We start from the raw sequence: 23,217 nt of genomic DNA on the forward strand, positions 1-23,217 counted from the left end.
TCTCTTGGCATTGAGAGCCAGGTGGGGATGGCTCCTGGTATGGAGAGTTCTTGGCATTGAGTTCTGAGGATGGCTCCCGGCACATGAACAGATATGGAATGATAAATATGAGATTTTTTCCCTAAACTTTCATTTGAAGCCCAGAGTTTGCATAATATATCCAAACCAGTCAAATTGGTTTGAGAAATTCCCATTATTTTATTATATTATTCAGGATATGTTTGTTAACAAGATAGTTAGTAAATGTCATCATGGTTTCATAATTGGTGCCAGAGATTTCCATATTTAAGAGTAACAAGAAGGCACAGCTCTCTCCTGTGACACAGAGCTTAGGCTTCAGTCCTGAGGCCTCTCTGCTTCCGGATCCAGATCAGCCTGGGCTGCAACACCACATCACCAGGTCCTGCAAGAGGCAAGAGGAGTTTCTGTGCAGCCATCAGGGAGAAGTCAGTGTGCTCTGTTGAATCCAGTGGGCCCCAGCTGGAGCCTTCAGGTGCCTGCTTTGGGATCTGAACAGCCTGGGCTACAGCACTCAATCTCCAGGAAGTGTGGGAGACCTGGTGTGCACCCAGAGGCAGTCTTGGAGCTCACAGCACAGCTCGCTCCTGTGGCAAGGAGCCTAGGCTTCAGTCCTGAGGCCTCTGGCAGTAGCCCTCAGATATCTCCGCTTCAAGATCCAGATCAGCCTGGGTGGCAACACCACATCTCCAGGTCTTGCAAGAGGCAAGAGGGGCTTCCGGGTGGCCAGCGGGGGAAAAGTCAGTGTGCTCCAGTGAATCCAGCGGGCCCCAGCAGGATCCAGCAAGTGGCTGCTTCGGGCTCTGAACAGCCTAGGCAACAGCACCCTTTTTCCAGGCAGTACAGGAGGGAAGCTGTGCACCAGAGGCCACCTGGGAATGGGCAGCTTGCACCGGTGAGTCCAGCACTGACAAGACCAACTAACACCAGTGAGAACTAAATGGCAAAAGGCAAACACAGAACGTCACTAACAGAAATCAAGGCAATATGGCAACATCTGAACCCAATTCTCCTTTACCAGCATGTCCTGGATACCCCATCACACCAGTAAAACAAGATTTGGATTTGAAATCACTGGTCATGATGCTGGTACAGGAACACATGAAGGACATACTTAAAGAAATTCAGGAGAAAATGGATCAAGTGTTAGAAGCCCTTGCAAGTGAAACACAAAAATCATTGAAAGAAATCCAGGAGAATACAAAAGCCAATAATGAGGAAATGCAAAAAACACTTAAAGAAATACAGGAGAACTTTGGTCAACAGGCTGAGTTCATGAAAGAGGAAACACAAAAATCTCTTAAAGAATTACAGGAAAGCACAAACAAGCAAGGGAAGGAGCTAAGCAAAACCATCCAGGATCTAAAATCAGAAGTAGAAACAACTAAGAAAACTCAAAGGGAGACAACTTTGGAGATAGAAAGCCTTGGGAAGAAATCAGGGGACAGAGATGCAAATATCAACAACAGAATACAAGAGATAGAAGAAAGAATCTCAGATGCTGAAGATTCCATAGAAACCATGGACTCAACAGTTAAAGAAAATGCAAAATGCAAAAAGCATGTAACCCAAAATATCCAGGAAATCCAGGACACAATGAGAAGACCAAACCTAAGGATTATAGGCATAGATGAGAGTGAAGATTTACAACTTAAAGGGCCAGCAAATATCTTCAATAAAATTGTGGAAGAAAACTTCCCTAACCTAAAGAGAGAGATGCCCATGAATATACAAGAAGCCTACAGAACTCCAAACAGACTGGACCAGAACAGAAATACTTCCTGTCACATAATAATCAAAACACCAAATGTACTAAACAAAGAAAGATTATTAAATGCAGTAAGAGAAAAAGGCCAAGTAACATATAAAGGAAGACCTATCAGAATCACAGCAGACTTTTCACCTGAAGGATATGAAGGCTAGAAGATCCTGGGCTGATCTCATGCAGACTCTAAGAGAACACAAATGCCAACCAAAACTACTATATCCAGCAAAACTCTCAATCACCGTGGATGGAGAAACTAAGATATTCCACGACAAAACCAAGTTTACCCAATATGTATCCACAAACCCAGCCCTACAAAGGAAAATAGGAGGAAAAACACCAATACAAGGAGGGAAACTTCACCCTGGAAAAAGCAAGATAGTAACCTTTTATCAAACCCAAAAGAAGTTAACCAATCAAATTTAAAAAATAACGTCAAAAATGACAGGAAGTAACAATCACTATTCCTTAATATCTCTTAACATCAATGGACTCAATGCCCCAATAAAAAGACATAGACTAACTGACTGGATACGTAAATAGGACCCTACATTTTGCTGCTTACAGCAAACACACCTAAGGGTCAAAAACAAACGCTACCTTAGAGTAAAAGGCTGGAAGACAATTTTACAAGCAAATGGTCTCAGGAAACAAGCTGGAGTAGCCATTTTAATACCAGATAAAATTGACTTTCAACCCAAAGTCATCAAAAGAGACTCTGAGGGACACTTCTTGCTGGTCAAAGGAAAAATACAAGAAGAACTCTCAATCCTGAACATATATGCTCCAAATGCAAGGGCACCCTCTTTCATAAAATAAACTTTATTAAAGCTCAAAGCACACATTGCACCTAACACAATAATTGTGGGTGACTTCAACACTGCACTTTCCTCAATGGAACGATCAGGAAAACAGAAACTAAACAGGCACACATTGACGTTTTGGACCAATTAGATTTAACATATATATTGTTATCTTGCTTTTTCCAGGGTGAAGTTTCCCTCCTTGTATTGGTGTTTTTCCTCCTATATTCCTTTGTAGGGCTGGGTTTGTGGATACATATTGGATAAACTTGGTTTTGTCATGGAATATCTTAGTTTCTCCATCTACGGTGATTGAGAGTTTTGCTGGATATAGTAGTTTTGGTTGGCATTTGTGTTCTCTTAGAGACTGCATGAGATCAGCCTATCCTGCATGAGATCATTCTATCCTAAAGCAAAAGAATATACCTTTTAACCTTTTTCTCAGCACCTCATGGTACCTTCTCTAAAATCGACCATATAATTGGTCACAAGATAGACCTCAACAAATATAAGAAGATGGAACTAATCCCAAGCCTCCTATCAGATCACTATGGAGTAAAAGTGGTCTTCAGTAGCAACAAAAACAAGAGAAAACCCACATACACGTGGAAACTGAACAATATTCTACTCAATGATACCTTGGTCAAGGAAGAAATAAAGAGAGAAATTAAAGACTTTTTAGAACACAATGATAATGAAGACACAACATACCCAAATCTATGGGACACAATGAAAGCAGTGCTAAGAGGAAAACTCATAGCCCTGAGTGCCTCCAAAAAGAAAATGGAGAGAGCATACATTACCAGCTAAATGACACACCTGAAAGCCCTGGAACAAAAAGAATCTATTTCACCCAGGAGGAGTAGAAGGCAGGAAATCATCAAACTCAGGGCCGAAATCAATCAAGTAGAAACAAAGAGAACCACACAAAGAATCAACAAAACCAGGAGCTGGTTCTTTGAGAAAATCAACAAGATAGATAAACCCTTAGCCAGACTGACCAAAGGGCACAGAGAAAGTATCCAAATTAACAAAGTTAGAAATGAAAAGGGAGATATAACAATGGAAACTGAGGAAATCCAAAAAAATCATCAGATCCTACTACAAGAGCCTGTACTCAACACAACTGGAGAATCTGTAGGAAATTGACAATTTCCTTGACAGATACCAAATACCAAAATTAAATCAGGACCAACTAGACCATCTAAGCAGTCCCATAATGCCTAAAGAAATAGAAGGAGTCATAGAAAGTCTTCCAACCAAAAAAGCCCAGGACCAGATGTTTTCAGTGCAGAATTCTATCAGACCTTCAAAGAAGAGTTAACACCAATACTCTTCAAATTATTCCACAAAATAGAAACAGAAGGAACACTACCCAATTCCTTCTACGAAGCCACAATTAAGTTGATACCAAAACCACACAAAGATCCAACAAAGAAAGAGAACTTCAGACCAATTTCCCTTATGAACATCGATGCAAAAATACTCAATAAAATTCTTGCCAACTGAATCCAAGAACACATCAAAACGATCATCCACCATGATCAAGTAGGCTTTATCCCGGCAATGCAGGGTTGGTTCAATATACGGAAATCCATCAATGTAATCCACTACATAAACAAACTCAAAGAAAAAAAAAACACATTGTCATTTCATTGGGTGCTGAAAAAGCATTTGACAAAATTCAGCATCCTTTCATGCTTAAAGTCTTTGAAAGAACAGGAATTCAAGCCCATACCTAAACATAGTAAAGGCAATGTACAGCAAACCGGTAGCCAGCATCAAACTAAATGGAGAGAAACTTGGAGCAATCCCACTAAAATCAGAAACTAGACAGGGCTGCCCCCTTTCTCCTTACCTTTTCAATATTGTACTTGAGGTACTAGCTCGGGCAATTCGACAACATAAGGAGGTCAAAGGGATACAAGTTGGAAAGAAGAAGTCAAACTATCATTATTTGCAGATGACATGACAGTCTACCAAAGAGACCCAAAAAACTCCACTAGAGAACTCCTACAGCTGATAAACAACTTCAGTAAAGTGGCAGGTTATAAAATCAACTCAAGCAAATCAGTGGCCTTCCTATACTCAAAGGATAGGCAGGCTGAGAAAGAAATTAGGGAAATGACCCCCTTCACCCACAGACAGTATAAAGTATCTTGGGGTGACACTTACCAAACATGTGAAAGATCTGTATGACAAGAACTTCAAGACTCTGAAGAAGGAAATGGAAGAAGACCTCAAAAAAAAAAAAAAAAAAAATGGGAAAACTGCCCATGCTCATGGATCAGTGGAATCAATATAGTTAAAATGGCCATTTTGCCAAAAGCAATCTACAGATTCAATGCAATACCCAGCAAAATTCCAACTCAATTCTTCACAGAGTTAGAAAGAGCAATTATCAAATTCATCTGGAATAACAAAAAACCCAGGATAGCTAAAACTATTCTCAGCAACAAAAGAATGTCTGGGGGAATCAGTATCCCTGACCTCAAGCAATACTACAGAGCAATAGTGTTAAAAACTGCATGGTATTGGTATAGTGACAGGCAGGAGGATCAATGGAACAGGATTGAAGATCCAGAAATGAACCCACAAACCTATGGCCACTTGATCCTCGACAAAGAGGCTGAAAACATCCAATGGAAAAAAGATAGCCTTTTCAACAAATGGTGCTGGTTCAACTGGAGGTCAGCATGCAGAAGAATGCGAATTGATCCATCCTTGTCTCCTTGTACTAAGCTCAAATCCAAATGGATGAAGGACCTCCACATAAAGCCAGACACTCTGAAGCTAATAGAAAAGAAACTGGGGAAGACCCTTAAGGACATCGGTACAGGGAGAAAGTTTCTGAACAGAACACCAATAGCATATGCTCTAAGATCAAGAATTGACAAATGGGACCTCATAAAATTACAAAGTTTCTGTAAGGCAAAGCACACCATCAAGAGGACAAATTGGCAACCAGCAAATTGCGAAAAGACCTTCACCAATCCTACATCAGATAGAGGGCTAATATCCAATATATATATAAAGAACTCAAGAAGTTAGACTCCAGAAAACCAAGCAACCCTATTAAAAATGGGGTACAGAGTTAAACAAAGAATTCTCACCTGAAGAACTTCAGATGGCAGAGAAGCATCTTTAAAAATGCTCTACTTCATTAGTCATTAGGGAAATGCAAATCAAAACAACCCTGAGATTTCACCTTACACCAGTCAGAATGGCTAAGATTAAAAATTCAGGAGACAGCAGGTGTTGGAGCAGGTGTGCGGAAAGAGGAACACTCCTCCACTGCTGGTGGGGTTGCAAATTGGGACAACCACTCTGGAAAGCAGTCTGGCGGTTCCTCCAAAAACTGGGAACCTCACTTCCACAAGATCCTGCTATACCACTGAAGAAAAAACACCTACGGAGTAAATCCTAAAGATCCGTGAAAGAAGCATAAACTAGATGCGAAGGATCATGGGGACCACCAGTAAAATTGCTGAAGAGAAGTGTCTGCCACACTTGCCTTCAACAAACAGAATAAAAACTGAGAATAAATAAACACAGGCAAAGTAGATTATCTGAGAACAACACTGGAGGAATATCATTGAGACAATTATCCAAAGATGTATATGACATTGTAAAGTAGAATACCCTGCTTGCACTTTTGTAATCAAACCTCTGGCCACACTTCATCGCTAGAAGGAAGTAACTGGGCCCTAAGGAGTTAGAGGGTTTTTGTGCCCGTCTGTATCACTGTGTGGGTGGAGAACTACTCCACTGCTGACAGTAATAAGTGGCAGCATCTTCAGTCTCCATGGTGTTGATTGTGAGAGAATAAGAGGTCCCAGACCCACTGCCACTGAAGCGAGTTGGGACTCCAGAAGCTAGCTTGGATGTATCATAAATCCAGCGTTTGGGGGAGGCGCCTGACTTCTGCTGGTACCAGTGCATGTAACTTACCCTTGAGCTGGCACTGCAGGTGATGGTGACCTTCTCCCCTGGAGAGGCAGCCATAATTGCTGGAGACTGGGTGAGCACAATTTCTCCACTGGACACTGTGACTACAAAAATCAACACAGAGAGAGAGGGCATTAGTAGAAATATAGATACAAAAATAGTTTTTTACCACCCAATTTTCAGAAGAAAAAAAGAAAAAAGTATATTTTAGACTCAAATTTCCCAGGGAAAAGAATTTTGTTTGAATTCTGAGCTCAAACTCCCTGCCCTCTGTTACCTGTGACACTGATTAGCAGGAAGCTGAAAATCTGTATCCCAAAATCCATTGTGTATTTGAATTTTGGTCTTGGACTAATTATTACTATTCTCATAAGTGCATGACTTTAAAAGCATCTGTAAGATATTTGTAGTTTCTGAAGTTGAAATATGCAAATATGCAAATAGTAAGATATGGTCTAGGCAGTTCTTGGCTTATAAACATGTGGTCTGTTAACTAAGCCAAACTATGCTCATTCAATACAATATATACGTACTTGTCACTACACTGATAAAGAAGGAAGTTCCTATTTCCTATTTCCTTATTTTTATAAGGAAAAGACTTGCCCTGTCATATTACCCATATATTTCTCAATAGACAAGATTTATTTGTACCACAGTACAAGGGATGTTTAATTTAGTATTTTTAGGTATATTTCTCCCATAATAACATAGTATCAAGAATGACTGTTTATGATCACAGAAAGCATTATCTGCTTTTTCCGTTCTTGAATACTGCTCATTAGACACCTCATCTACTCATTCCAATCTATTCAGATAATCATTCCTAAAAAGCTAATGCAAAAATACCATTCAAATGTGATCTGGATCCCAGGAGTGCTCAGAGACATTTCTACATTGTCAAACACCAATGCCATCCCTAGAAGGACAACAAAAATAACTTTCCCAATGAAATCAACAGAAACAATGGTTCTGCTGGATTTAAGAGAATATGGGCTAGAGATTCATGAATAAGCCATCATCTTTTAATTGCTTATGTTCACTATGCAATCCTAACACAAAGAATTGTCTTTTGGGATAGAGTTTTTCAAATGAACAGCATGAATTCACAACCATGCACACACTGTCGTCCCTAAAACTATCTACTCAGCTTTCAAACACTTCTAAGAGATATAGATTATCAATGAATGTCATTGGAATTTATTTCTTGGACAGGTTAACAGAGAAGAAAGTGACAAGAAATGAGGTATTTTCCTTCAGGAAACACATTAACCATGGTATCTAAGCATTTCCTTATATAGAAATAAAAGAACATATTGGGTTTTGTGATTAAGAACGATGGACAGAAAAGATTATTGAGTAGGTAGAGGATCACCTAAACATTAGTCATGATCAGGGAGTATAAGGAGAACTATAAAAGAAGAGAAATATGTTGGTGGACTATTTGATGACACATCTATGATTCTACTTATAGTTCAATATATTTACAAGTGAAATGTATGAGATAGTGATAACTGAATATTAGTTTTCATGAAAATATTGAGAAAATTGAGGAATAAAATAAGAGTGAGTCTCACTATTAGAAAGGGGAGTGTTTTTATGAAAGAAGTGTTAAATAAACAATGTGCTTTGGGAATGAAATTGAAGATATAACATTAAACTCATGTCCCTTTTAGTAGAGATATGAATATGTGTTTCTCTGTGTAAATAGAGATATAAGCTGATAACTACTCTGGGTGTAAAAGAATTCTTCAGACATCAACACAACCCATAATTTATAAATGATACACTATTGAAATGAATAATTGGTTTACTCATCTTTAGTTTTGACATTAAGAAAATACAGCATACCCCTAAACTTGTCTTCAAAAATGAGCTTAAATTTTATCACTAATTACAAACTAAACAAACCCAATGCATTTCTGCTTCTATTCACTAGGTGAGGACTCTCTGATTCTTGGTAATTGCTGCATTCACATGCATTAGTAAAGTGTCTCTTTATAAATAGTAACCCCACAATAAATATATTTTTAACTATTAGTGAATAGTTTAAGAACTAGATTCATGGAATAACTTGATACACTTTGCCATGTTTCCATCTGATGTAGTAAGCTGACATCGCTAGAGACTATAATCAATAATAATAAAACAGAGGTTGTTCCTGCATGCAAAAAGACAAATGTAGTGCAATAGACGTTTTGTAATGATGCCTAAGCCTTCATGATCCATGTATTATCTATGATATAATGAAGCTAAGAAATTATAGAAACTTTGTTTAATAATATACTCCCATGTACTCTCCTAGTATACAAGGAGAAGAAAGAATTTCCATCCTTATCAATTTTCTAATAATTTGGATTACAATTGCTCTAGAATTGTTATTCCAACTCTGTTAGAAATTACTGAATAAATTTCCTTGGTCGATCATTACAAATATTTCTTCAAAACTGGGATGAGACAAATTACTCAAGAACAAAAATAGAATGTTTACACTTTTATGATTGACTTTGTACTTAATTATGTGTATGTGTGTATCACATATATATCAGACTGGGATTGAAAGAAACAGGTGTGAGGTATTGGAACTGATTATAATCTAGGTTGTTTTTAGCCAACAAATGTGGATGCTGAATACCAAACGCAGGTCTTCTGAATGGATATCTACTCTCTTAACCATTGAATATGCTATCTATTCAGTTCCAGTAAATACATCTTGATGAGTAAATGTGTTTATTATGGTAACTTTCATGGCAGTTGAACTGCTACTTTCCTAAAATTTGCAACAATGCCTCCCATTCCTCCTACCAAGGTTCAATTTAATGTAATTGTCAGTCCACCAGAGTCATGCAAACATTGGCTTAATTGACATCTAGTACTGAAACAGGAGAAATGGCTCAGACAACCCAAGCCACAGAACAATCCAGAATCATGGAAAGTTATATAATTGTGTGGCCTAATCTTTTTCTATTTTCAGGGATTTTAAGGTTTTATAAAATGCTATCATACCATGTGAACGATTGCTTTGGTTTTATGTACTCTGCCATGTACATTAGATAAATGGTGCCTTACTATGAGGTAAGGTCTCTCTGACTAGGAATTGGAAAGTGAATTTCAATATAAGACAATGGAAGCCAGGAGAGAGATATTACAAACCAAAATTTAATAGCAAATTGTAGTACATATCTTTTACTAAGTATACCAGGAATCCAAATGGGATTAAATTTTCAGATGACAGTTGTTCAGTGCCCAGTATGGACATCCCAGTAACTGGAAACTAGACTATAGTCTTATAAATTTTCACACCTGCAAAATAATAATTGCACTATTATCTATATAATATTATCTATGTGTATGTGTTATACATGTGTGTGCAAACATACACACATATAAATGTATATGTGTTTGTGTGTGTTTATGTGTTATCCCAGAATAAAAGAGTCTGTCAGCACTTTGATAGTAGGATCAAATCCTTTCGTATATTTAAAGATATTCTCTTTGAGAGGGAGCATCAAGAAGTTCTTTTACCTATTTTTCATTCTTACGCAAGGTGAAGAGGAAGAAAGAGCATAGAGCTGAGATGAAGGCGTTCAGCTGCTCAGAAACTTCTAGACTACACCAGGAAATTGGTCTGCCCTCTAGGGAGCCAGCAATACTTGCTATCATTACTGTGAAATCCCTAGGGGCACTATGCAAAGCAGATTCAGTTAGAGGTGAAATTATGGTGATTATTCAGAAGACACATTCTGTACCCATTCTTTTTTATTTTTAGCAGTTACACTGTTAGATGTGGGGAAATGCATATTTTCTCCAAAATATGGCAACACAGATTGTAAAGTTCGATGAACTAAAGCAGAAAGACTGGTAAGATGACTGAACACTAGACCACCATTAACCCACTACTAAAAATTAAGTGGGTTAATGAAAGCTTAGATTATCTTAGTGGAAATATCTTCGAGTCACGAGAACAAAATAATAAGAAACAGTTTTCAGAAGGTCTGACTAATAGAATTGACCAACAGAAATCCACTGACTTTATTCTTCTCTTGAATAAATTAATAAGAAAACAAGGTGTGTTATTATTTGCACAGTCTCTTTTGAACACGCGTGCAGCCACTATCTGAATTCTTTGAGTTACATAATATGAGCATGGGATAAGTCCTAAGTAATGTAAAGCTCAGAAAGTTGTCTGTAGAAAATGTTGTTGCCCCAGCCAGAAATTTTACCTGTCTTACAATTTACACTGAAGCCAGAAGCTGCAGGTCTCTGGGCAAATTAATACCTGCTGCTTAACTGAGGATTGATGGGGGGTTAATGGAGGGGAAACTAGAAATGGGGCTATCATTTGAAATGTAAGTGGTTAAAATGATTAATAAGAAAGCTAAAACAAGCAGACAATCAAACAAACAAAAAACAGATGTGTGATTAATTAAAGACAGTTCTTTTAACTAAGTGCCTTCTAGGGAATGTTACTGTCAGGAAAAAAAGAGGGGAGATATATTTGAAAAGGAATCTTTATTTCTAAGAAAAAATAAAAGGGGGGAAACTCATATGCTCCCTTGATAGCTAAGTTGCTCTCTCTTAGTTTCTTAATTACTCTGCAACTCTTCACATTGTTCTCATTTCTTTATACATTTTCTCGAAATACATGATTGTATGGTATCTCTCTCAAAATTTCACCCCAAGTTTAAAGATAAATTCAGATCATACAATGATTAAGAAATTTACACCAGAGATGTTTACATAAGTTCTTATTAAGAGTAGTTATCTAACTAAACATTGATTTTTCTGTCACTAGCACTACAGGTTCATGGAAAGTTAACAACTATAATTCTCAAGTCTAACAATGGAGTTTTGTATAGATAAACTCAGTCAATATTTTATCTTTTGTCCTTGAACCTGCAATAAATCTCCTGTCCTTTTTATGACCTTTGTTTAATTGTTTTACAGCCCCAAGGAATATTTTCCTTAATTGTGAATCTTTTTGTTTTCTATCTTAGTGCAAATCACCCATGGCACATGAAAACTAGCAGTTCAAATTGTAGTAGTCATATTAGAGTAGGCCTTAATTGCAGTCCTATTATAAAGTGTTCAATAATTTCTAGTGTAATTTTAGCAATTCTTATAGAACCATCAGTAGGAATTAAAAAAATCATCTATTTGTCTGTATAGCAGGATAGCATCAGTATAAGAAATTACATTTGTGAAAGAAGAAATCTGCCCAATAAGGTAGACTTGTGCCAAAGGACTATTATTTAATGTAATAATAATAAGAAAGGCCTATTAATAGCAGCAATTAAATCCTGAAAGTGTCATTTTCTTGGGCCTTGCCTGTTTGTGCTCATTTATTGCAGTATACGGTTTATGGTGAAACCATCTCAGGCCACCTACTTGCCTTTAACCTCTCCTAGATGGCTCCTGGTACAGAACACAGTGTGGTTTTATATTAGGAACTATGTAAAATGACAAAGGTATAAGTTGGAAAATTCACAACGTGCATAATAAAACGAAGGAATGCTATTTCTAAGGTGTGATGATGATTTTAACATTGATAAGTGTCTTAGTCAGGGTTTCTATTCCTGCCCAAACATCATGACCAAGAAGCAAGTTGGCAAGGAAAGATTTTATTCAGCTTACACATCCACTTTCCTGTTGATCACCAAAGGAAGTCAGGACTGGGACTCAAGCAGGTCAGGAAGCAGGAGCTGATTCAGAGGCCATGCAGGGATGAATGTTTCTTACTGGCTTGCTCAGACTGCTCTCTTATAGAATCCAAGACTGCCAGACCATGGATGGCACCACCCATAATGGGCTCTCCCTCCTGGATCACTAATTGGGAAAATTACTTATAGCTGGATTTCATGGTGGCAGTTCCTCACCTGAAGTTCCTTTCTCTGTGATAACTTCATCCTGTGTCAAGTTGACACACAAAACCATCCAGTACAATAAGAAAAATATTCTACTTCTTATTTTTCATTTTGTCTTTACTTTTTCATATTTTTTTGCAGTCCAGACTTTATTCCCCTCCTGGTCCACATTCTGACTGTTTGACAATCCATACTTCTTCCCCCAGTCTCCTATGAAATGTCCCTGCCACTCTAACCTTCCACCCCCACTCTACTAGACCTTGTTATTCCCTTGGGTCTCAAGTCTCTTGAGGGTTCATTGCATATTCTCTCACTGAGTCCAGATTCAGGAATCTTCTGCTTTATGTGTGTTGCACGCCTCATATAAGCAGTTGAAAGCTGCCTTGTTTGTGGCTTAGTGTCTGAGAGTTCTAAGGGGTGCAGGATAGTTGAGAATACTCTTCTTCCTATAGAGTCACCCTCCCACTCAGTTTCTTCAAGCTTTTCTCTAAGTTAACTACAAGGGTCACCAGCTGGATAGAAGTGGTCTCAAACAGCTCCCTCTCCCCACATGTAGGGAATTCCACATAAGGTACATCACTTTGAGTCCTGAGAGTCTCTCACTTCCCAAATATCTGGTACACACTATATCTTCCCCCCACACAATATACTTCATTTTAAAATATTGATTTTGCTCTTATGATAGGAATACGACCAGAACATGATCATGAGAGGACAGCATTCTGCTACCAAGCTCATACCATCTTACATGTTTGTGAATTACTGTGTAGTATATGCAGAATTTCATAGCTTTAAATGGAAACATACTTTAACTGGATCTTAATAATGTGGAAAAATAACCCTAATTTTAGTCTCTATTTATTTATTTGCTTACTTACTTATTTACTTATTTGCTAAGAAGTCAGAGGAAATCTGTGTTCTAAAGTACTTAGGATTTAAGACTAAAATACATGGTGTGAAGCTACTAGAAAATTCTTAATCTAAACTTGTCTATAAAGATAATAGTTATATAGCAAATCAACTACAACTATGTATTTAAATGTGTAATTCAAGCATTTATGTTGAGGCTCAATCAATGACCTTCATAGAATAAAAACTTGATTTCAGTAAACTTGGCCTTCAAGTTAAAGAATAGTAAATGATAAATATATATTAAAATAATTTCAAGGTCTTGAAGGACATAATTTTAGTGATGTATGTATATCCTACATGGGATTTCTAAAGAGGTGAAGTTCATTAGTTTGAAATGTATGTGAGACTCTCAACACTGCTTCCATTTGAAGCATGAGGACAGCACAAAGGCCTAGTCTCACATTCCTGTAAATCAAGTTTTAGTACAGGATCCTCAATCAAATTTCTGATCACAGAGCCAACTGTTATTCTACTGTGTCCTCTCAGAGTGGGAGGCTGAGAGTGGACTGCTTCACCGTGCTCTATGAACCATTGCAATACTGCAGTATCATTACTCTAGACTCTAGAGTAATGATACTGGGTTCCCTATGACACTCCCTCTTCTGGCACAGCACCTGAATGAGAACTGGTGACATCAGGTCCTGTGGATGAAGCATTGTTAAATTCAATGGAAAGTCATACCTGAATGTATCAACATTTTTTTTGAAAAAGCCATTTTTGCTTTCAATTATGCTATACAATGTTACATATGATGTATATTTCCAAATATGCATACTTTTAATACAGTGATCAAACTACAATATTGATCTTCACTGTCTTTTTAGGTACATAGCCGATCTAATATTGTTAAATAAAATAATGAATGACTATACACCATGCATTTTAGAGCTGGGGGATTACTCAGTAATCCAAAGAGTAAAGAGATGCATTTAACTTCAATCCACAGTCTCAAAAAAAGTATTTAGTATTCAAAACTGAAACAAGAATTGTAACAAGGAAACCATCAATAATAGTGCCAGCTGGTTAGAGAAATGCAGGCCTACAGGTCTGGTCAAATAAATGACTTGTTATAGGATGAAATAGTTCCTGCCTTATTGTTTTGCCATTTTCACTCTACTTATTGAACAGAGTGTTCACTATTGGAGAACACATTTCCAAACTGGGCTCCTTTATTCAAGCCACAATCTACTTTCTAAAGGAAGATCCTAGATGAAAAGTTATGACAGTACTCAGAATTCAACTTTCCTATCTGGGTATCAAGTACATTCTTATCAATATTATTTGGGGGTGGTGGTTTGCAGACAAGTGTCAGCTGGCAGTTGTATCCTAAATGTGATGATGAAACACTGTAGAAGAATTCTAGGGCACTAAGGCAGGAATGGGTTGGTGTAGGAGCACCCTCATAGAAGCAGTAGGGAAGGTGTTGTGAGTTACTTGCTCCCCTTTCAGGACAAATGGAAAAATTAACAAAATGGTTATATAAATCTCTAAGCTACAAACCAGAAGAAATGCTGTGCTTGGTAGACTACAAGAAAGTGGATACCACAAGAAAAAAGGTAATTACAAAAATGTTCACTCAGGAATTTCCTTACTGAGTGACACTGTATAATGGAAGAACTATACATATTCAACCACTTACATAAATTCTACCTCTTGCTCTCAGGAAAAATTAAATTATTGACAAAAATTGTTTAAACATATTTGCAAAAGTGTGATAATTCCTGTGAACACATTCTGTGCATAAACAGATATACCCCATATAATATAAATATGATTGAAGAATAATACTTATTAGCTGTAAAGTTTATATATTTGGCTAAACTCAGTCAATAATAGTTTTATGTTGCTTGTGCAATTTGATGATGGCTTTGGAATCACATTGGATTTAATAGTGTAAATGATAAGGAGAGATCTAAACTTCTGTAGGGAAGTGTTTGAATTAAGAGTGTGATCTAGATGTAAAGTGGATAAATAAAAAAAATTAATGAAAACTAAAATAGTGTTTAGAGAATCCTGTAACTAGATGAATGTAAGGGACATCTTATATGGGTATTTTTAATTATGAATAGAGCTAGCAATGTAGCTTGAAGGCTGCAGCTCATCATATCCTTATCTAGGCATGATAGAATTAGTAGAGCAAAGGAATGGTAAATAGAGGAAGCAGATTATTTAATCACTCATAAAGTTTAGGTATGGAACATCTTTCCTTCCTTAGAATCCATGCTGCACATGACTTGTTTCACACTTCAATTTTACTCTAAGGATGTGGAGTAATTAAAACAAAGATGAATCATTCATAATCTCAATAATATAAACTGGGAGAAAGAAAGAATGTTTAAAATTTGTTACAGTTTTGGGGATTGTGGAATGGAAGCAAGGAAATATATATTGAACCTAGAAATGATAGAACTTATATACTGCTCAAAGACTCTAGATTCTTGTCTTGGAATCCCACATGAAAGTACAGGACACCGTCAAAAGGATAAAACGGTATCCAACAAATTGGGAAAAGATCTTCACCAACCCTATATCCCATAGAAGGCTAATATCCAATATATACAAAGAACTCAAGAAGTTAGACCCCAGGGAACCCAATAACCCTATTAAAAAATGGGGTACAGACCTAAACAAAGAATTTTCACCTGAAGAAATTCGGATGGCCAAGAATTACCTTAAGAAATGCTCAACATCATTAGCCATTAGGGAAATGCAAATCAAAACAACCCTGAGATTTCATCTCTCACACATCTTCTATGGAATGATAATGTTCCTTTCCAAAGCCATGGATACTAGGCAAATTTTGCATTTTCCTAAATAGGGGAAACCTCTTTCCAAGTTCCCCAGGATGTCCTAAGGGGCTCAAAGCAATGTATGATATTATTGCTCTTAGGTGCTCTCCAAATGTTGATGGTCAGATTACATTGCTGAAGACACAAGGCATACCAACCACCTTTGAGACCTCAGAATGTCAATAATACTTAAAATAGACACTTAACATTATGTCTTGCTAAAAATAAGGGCATGTGTGTACTATCTCTAGGTTCTGTGGAGAATATCGCATGGATCATATCACAGTGTAATTATATTTGGTAGGTTTTGAATGATTTTCAAAGATTTTTCTCTAATGCCTGGAGACTTGTTTAGGAAACACGTGTGAGCAACGTGGTTCTCTGTGAGTAAAGTATAAAAATGAATCCATCCTGATATTGCCCAACAGGTGGAAGAAACTGTAAGAGAAATCATTTTGTATTGGATGTTCTGGTCTCTGATTCTCTGTATTTCTTATTTAGAATTATTTAATTATGGAGTTATGTTAAGATAATGATTGTCACATTACTCCATCATTATATAAGACTTTTGAGAGCATCTATGGATATTTCAGTTATTGTTCGAGATAATGGAAGTCTCAGCATCTTCCCTTTTAACCTCCACTATGCATTCTTTATTCTTGGTCATGAAGGAATATCTGCCATATTCTCCCTCCACATTTTTGACAGTTTTGAGAGCCTCTTTGATTGTGAGAACAACTCAAAATGGGGTTTCTCATCTATGAGACTTGTGACTTATTAAATATTTTATGGTTCCTAGTTAAACCATTTTCACTCCAAGTGACAATCCTTTTAGTCTTTGCTTTGGGTTGTTTCTCCTCCATCAATTAGCATTGTTACTTTCCTTTCAAATAACAGTCTTGGAGGCTAGAATTCTAGGTGAAGTGTCATCAGGACTTATATATATTCTTCAGGTTTACAGGGAGAGAATCGAAATTTATTTTCTTTTTTTGGAATTTTTATTAGATATTTTCTTCATTTACATTTCAAATGTTATCCTCTTTCCTACTTTGCCCCTGGAAACACCCTATTCCATCCCCACTTCCCCTGCTCACCAACCCACACACTCCCGCTTTCTTGTTCTGGCCAAGAAGGTGGGCCATCAAGCCTTCTCAGGACCAAGAAAGTCTCCTCCCTTTCATGCCCCAAAAATGTCTTCCTCAGCTACATTGTAGGTGGAGCCATGGGTCCCTCCATGTGTAATCTTTGGTTGGTAGCTTAGTCCAAGGGAGCTCTGGGTGTACAGATGTTCATATTTTTGTTCCTCCTATAGGGCTGCAAACCCCTTCAACTCCTTGAATCCTTTCTCTAGCTCTTCCATTTGGCACTCTGCACTCAGATTAATGGTAGGCAGAGAGTATTTGTCAGGCACTGGCAGAGGCTATCAGAAGACAGCTATATCAGGCTTCTCTCAGCAAGCTCTTGTTGACATCCACACTAGTGTCTTGGTTTGGTAACTTTTTATGGGATCGGTCCCCAGGTGGGACAGTCTCTGTATGGTCTTTACTTCAGCCTCTGCTCCACACTTTGACTCTGTATCTCCTTCTGTGGATATCTTGTTCCCCCTTTTAAGAAGCACGAGAATATTGGTACTTTGGTCTTCCTTCTTGAGAATCATTTGGTGTGTGAATTGTATCTTGGGTATTCTGAGATTCTGAGTTAATATCCACTTAGGAAGATACTTTCTATTTCCATCCATTTGCCTAAGAATTTCATGAAGTCATTGTATTTAATAGCTGAGTATTATTCCATTGTGCAAATGTTCCACATTTTCTGAATCCATTCATCTGTTGAGGGACATCTGGGTTCTTTGCAGCTTCTGGTTAATATATGCATATATAATATAATATAATATAATATAATATAATATAATATAATATAATATAATATAATATAATATAATATAATATAATGTAATAATATAATATTATATTATATAATGTACCTCTATATATTCCATAATATTATATATAAAATGTTATATTATTAATAAATAAGTATGCTATAAACATAATGGACGTTTCCTTATTACATGTTGGTGCATTTTCTTAGTATGTGCCCAGTATTGCTTTCAGCCTTGAGTTCATCAATGGGAAAAAATTCTTAACCTGATGTGTACTGACAAACATGTTATTTTTCACAGGCAGCACTATTTAGACATTAACAATTCACTTACCATGCTGGTATCACTGCATGTACCAATTTTGGATTATTCCTTGCTTTCAACAGAATCCAGGTTATTCTTTCTTCCTCTTTTCTCTTTCTCCTCCTCCTTCTTCACTTCTTCTTCTGATGCTTCTGCATCTCCTTCCTTTGCCTCTTTCTCCTCTTTTTCTCTTCCTCTTCTTGTTTTTTCTCTTTATCTCCTCTCTTATGTTCTTGTTGTCTTCTTCTACTTTGCTTTCTACTCTTCCACACATCACACTGTCTTCTCCTTTTCCTCCTCTTCATCCTCCTTCAGTCTATGATATGTATAAACATTGTATGCATGTTTCACAATGTTTACATAAACAAATTTCAAGAAACATATTACATCTTCACAAAGATATTAAGAGTTCAAACTAAGATCATTTGGTTTGAATGCTCTAAGCAATTTATATATTGAGACACTTCTACAGCCCCAAGAATATTTGTTTCATTTTCTTCCTTCAATAGAGGTATTGTATATTTTTACCTATATATTAACAATTGAAAATGACAGAAAATGAAAATTCTCATATAATTATAGAAGCACAAACTGGTGACTTATCAGCCTGATGTAGTCCCTTACAACTAAACAAAAGTTATCAATGCAGTACTGAAGATTCACAGAAGAATCATTCACTGAGATGAAACCTCTGCAGCCAAGAAGCAAGGGCTTGTTGATGTGGCTACCTGATATACATATCTTTCATTTCTCCACAAGTCATGATTAAGAGAAAACTCACTTGAATACTTCATAATATGATTGGGTATACAGTAGTAATTCTCAATAAAATAATTTTATATTTGGGGTCACTGGAGTAAGAGAAATTATAATAAAGCATCTCAATATTAGGAAGGTTGAGAAGCTCTATTATAGAGGAAAGATGAAAGAAAACACAGGGAGCTGACCTTAGTTCTCATTTTTGCTGGAAATAATTGATCCTAGGATACCGGAATTACTCATAGGTTCACATTACATTAATGCATGTTCTTTACTTGAGAGAAAAAGCATATTTTTATTATTATATTCTATGTATTTGTGTGTTTTGCTTGCATGTATGTCTATATACCACATTTATATAGTACTTAAGGAGGCCAGAAGATGGTGGTAGATACATTGGAGCCTATTGATTAGTTAAGTATAACTCCTGTATGTTTTTCCAGGAAGGATCTATAAGAGACATACACTTAAGAAATATTACAGGGATATAGAAATAGGACAGACAGTATTGATACTTGCCGTTAAGCTTGAAGAACTAGTTTCAGTCCTTGTGACTTCCAGTGATAACAAATGAACTGGCTACCTTACACTGTCCTCAGACTACACACACACACACACACACACACACACACGCACGCACGCACGCACACGCACACGCACACACCCACACACGCACACACGCACATGCACACCCACACAAACACAAACACAAACTTATCATAAAATGTTGTTAAAAGATTGTTTTCTTGTGGGTGTCTATTTTTTCTATGTGTTTTCTTCCACACATCACACTGTCTTCTCCTTTTCCTCCTCTTCATCCTCCTTCAGGATGATGAAGTCTGTCCCTGGTGTATAAGAAGGCAAGAAAATGGTGTTGGATCCCGCTGAACTTGTGTTATAAAGGGCTCTCACAACCATGTTGGTGCTGATAATCCAACATGGGACCCAGACAAGAGCAACAAATCCTGTTAATTGCTGTACCATATCTCCACTCCCTATAATAAAATGTTTTTAAATAATTTTGTATATTGACATGAGAATATTTAGTATAATAAGCAAAGCAGTGCAATAAGTTCATCAAAGGTATTTCAAATCTATTTCTGTTTCTGATAAGCATGTTATTATGATTGTTTCAAGTGGAACAATTCCTTATAGAAGTATGGAAATGAAAATATTTGATATCTACATTCTCATATTTCTATGGCTTGTTTAAACACCTATGATCTGAACCGGAAAAAAATGGAGAAAATAAATTAATTCATGTGTTTATAGATTGCAATGATAAAACTGTTTTAAATATCTTTTATAAAAAAATATATCATTTCCAATAGTAAAATATGCAATATTCTGTTCTGGTTTGGGACACCTGGACACACTCAGCTGAGTTAATCTGATCAACTCATCCCAGGCTTAGTTTATTTCCATGCACCCATGGAACTTACACATAACTTCTTATTTGTCTGGCCACATGTAGTGGAGGAATCAGTCAATGTCAGGTCAAGGCAGAGAGATATGAAGTTTCCCTCTCAGATTTTGCTCTTCCTGCCATTTGCAATTCCAGGTAAGGAAGGATGGCATTGGTATTCATTTGCTCCTTTCTAATTATTGCTAATTTTAACTTCTGGGAAAGAATTCTATTATGATTATGTATATGCTGTATGTTTACCATTACAGGCATGATATGTGATATCTAGATGACCTCCATCCTCCTTATCTGTATCTCTAGGAGCCACGATTATTTACAAGGCAAGTGAGGGCATTAGTAATTTGTTTGTCTGGTATCAGCACAAACCAGGAAGTGCTCCTAGACTATTAACATATGATGCCACCATGTTGGAATCTGGGGTTCCTTCAATATTCAGTGGCAGTGGATCTGGTAGAGATTATACTCTCACTCTTACCAGTCTACAGACTGAAGATATTGCTTCTTAACAGCTGAGACATCTCTCTTCTTCATTGTAGATGTCTAATATATCTATAATGTCTACTCTATACATTATTGAAACCATATACTCTTATGGAACATTCTCTTTTTCCTTAAAAATATTTCAGGTTTTATTTCACAATACATCAGAGCTTTATCTGAATGCTTAATTTGTAACTTATATTTTATTTTAAACATCATTTGAAAATCTTTCATTCCTTGACTGAAAAGATGGCTCAATACATAAAGGTAATTGCTAACAAGCTGGATGAAATGAATTCCATCCCCAAGACATATATGATGAATGATAAGATTGATACTCACTAATTGTTTTTACCACTGACCACAGTAAGCTCCACTTCAGTGTATAAGTAAATGTAATAAGTATTCTGTCTAAATAAATTGAATAATTGACCCTTTACACATGCATGTATGAATACAATGACACTCTAATTTGAAAGCTTTTGAGTTATATTCTTTATCGCTAAGAATAACATATACTCAGATTTTTATGTGGACTTCTGAAATGTGATTTACTAGCTTCGGATTTAAATAAACACTTCTTCACTTGCAAAGGAAATCTGTCATACATAGCAAATATGATTATTCAAAATATATTACACCACCAAATTGCTATTTGAATGAAATGTCTCATCAATTTCTATTTTTTTCATTGATAATAGGATGCGAGCTACTTCTTCCTGTCCACTGTTTGTTGTTAGCATAGAATCTCCATTCTTTTTGTGTTACATCAATCTTGCTTCTCAGTTCTTCAATTTATTCTGTACTAAAAATCTTTCAAATTTAATTCACTTACTTTTATGTTTTTCCCCTCTTATTAGTTTCCTTGGATATCAAAAGTATTATTTAATCTATAACGATTCAATTTTATTTAGATTCAATAGTACAAAACACTTTGCTCCAGCACAGCTGCGTATCTCACTAACCAATTCCATGTGTTCCTTCCATTAATGTAGGTGCACATTTAACCACCCTACTTTCTCTTTATAGGTCACAGAAGAAAAGAGAAAAAAATGAGAGTCAGAAAGCTTTTGTTGACTTTCATATTAACACAAGTATTTACTTTTACAGTGTTATTTTTGTTATGTATTATTATTGTGTACCTTAGTTAGCATTAAACTTGTTACTATAATATTTCAGGCACAAGTGTTCCTTTTAGCCCTGAAAAGTAAGAATTAAACACAAGCGAATTATCATTCAAACAAGCAACATTCTATATTGTGTGATACTATTCTAATTTTTATTTTCTTAATGGATCAGTCTATTTATCTATTCTGGTTTTTTTTTTGTTAAATGCTTTTAATAACTATTTTATGTAGCAATATGCTATTAATAGAGTATCAAAATATGGCAATAATGTCTGCTAAGATACATTTTACTTTGATAATTTATATCTAGTATACTAGAATGTTAAACTAGCATTTCCTATATCTCATACATAATTTCTCCAATTGCTCCATAATTTTGTAGTTTCTAATTTTCTCTTCAAATAAACAAATATATTGATAAATAATCTGTACATTAACACTTATTTTTGTCAACTGCTGAAAAAATCTCCAGGAAAATATATAAGCTCTCAGAAGTAGGAAGACATAGCTTGTTTCAATGTGTTTATATTTTAAAATTTGATTAGCACATAAACCAACGGGCTTTTTGAAAAGTTTCCATAAATATTTGGTTTAGTTTATATTCATCTTATCTGTTCAAAGCCAATATTTCTGTGCCATGTTCACAACAGTATCTATCCACACTCAGCAGTCCTCCTTTTACTTGCTGTCCCATATATCCCATTACTCCCCCATACTATTAGCAGGAAAGACTCTTAACTTTTACAGCATATGACTTGCACCAGGGAATAATAGGTTGTCTGCTAAATGTGTTTTCTTCTTGAGTAACACACGGCAGTGGAAGATTTACTGATAGTAGGAAGAACCTGCATCTATGGAAGTAAAATCACCGTATTATAAATTTAAAATGTATACATAAATGAAAACTGCAGATATGGCTTTTATTAAATACACTATAAGACTGTCCTATAGTTTTTCAAACAGCATTCAATGCTAAATTTCACAATCATATTTTTTTTCATTTTAATATTTTTATTTTCTAAATTCTTCGTTTTCATTCCAAATGATTTCCCCTTTCACAGATACTCCCTCCCCATATGTCCCATAAACCTTCTCTCCATCCATTCTCCAAATCACCTCCCTCCATTTTCTCTGTCCTTATATT

The 23,217-nt window shown here is 36.2% G+C and overlaps 1 gene segment (V, D, J or C); it reads right to left on the reverse strand.

Annotated features, from left to right (window-relative positions):
* The window catches only part of LOC127677978 (Ig kappa chain V-VI region NQ2-48.2.2-like), a 54,252-nt gene extending 47,350 nt beyond the window's left edge, over positions 1-6,902 (reverse strand). Inside the window, 2 exon segments of the V gene segment in view lie at positions 6,557-6,638; positions 6,812-6,902. Of these exon segments, the coding sequence occupies positions 6,557-6,638; positions 6,812-6,860 (131 nt within the window).
* Between the last annotated feature and the right edge of the window lie 16,315 nt (positions 6,903-23,217).

This window comes from Apodemus sylvaticus, chromosome 2 (assembly GCF_947179515.1).
Source record: "Apodemus sylvaticus chromosome 2, mApoSyl1.1, whole genome shotgun sequence".
Lineage (NCBI taxonomy): Eukaryota > Metazoa > Chordata > Mammalia > Rodentia > Muridae > Apodemus > Apodemus sylvaticus.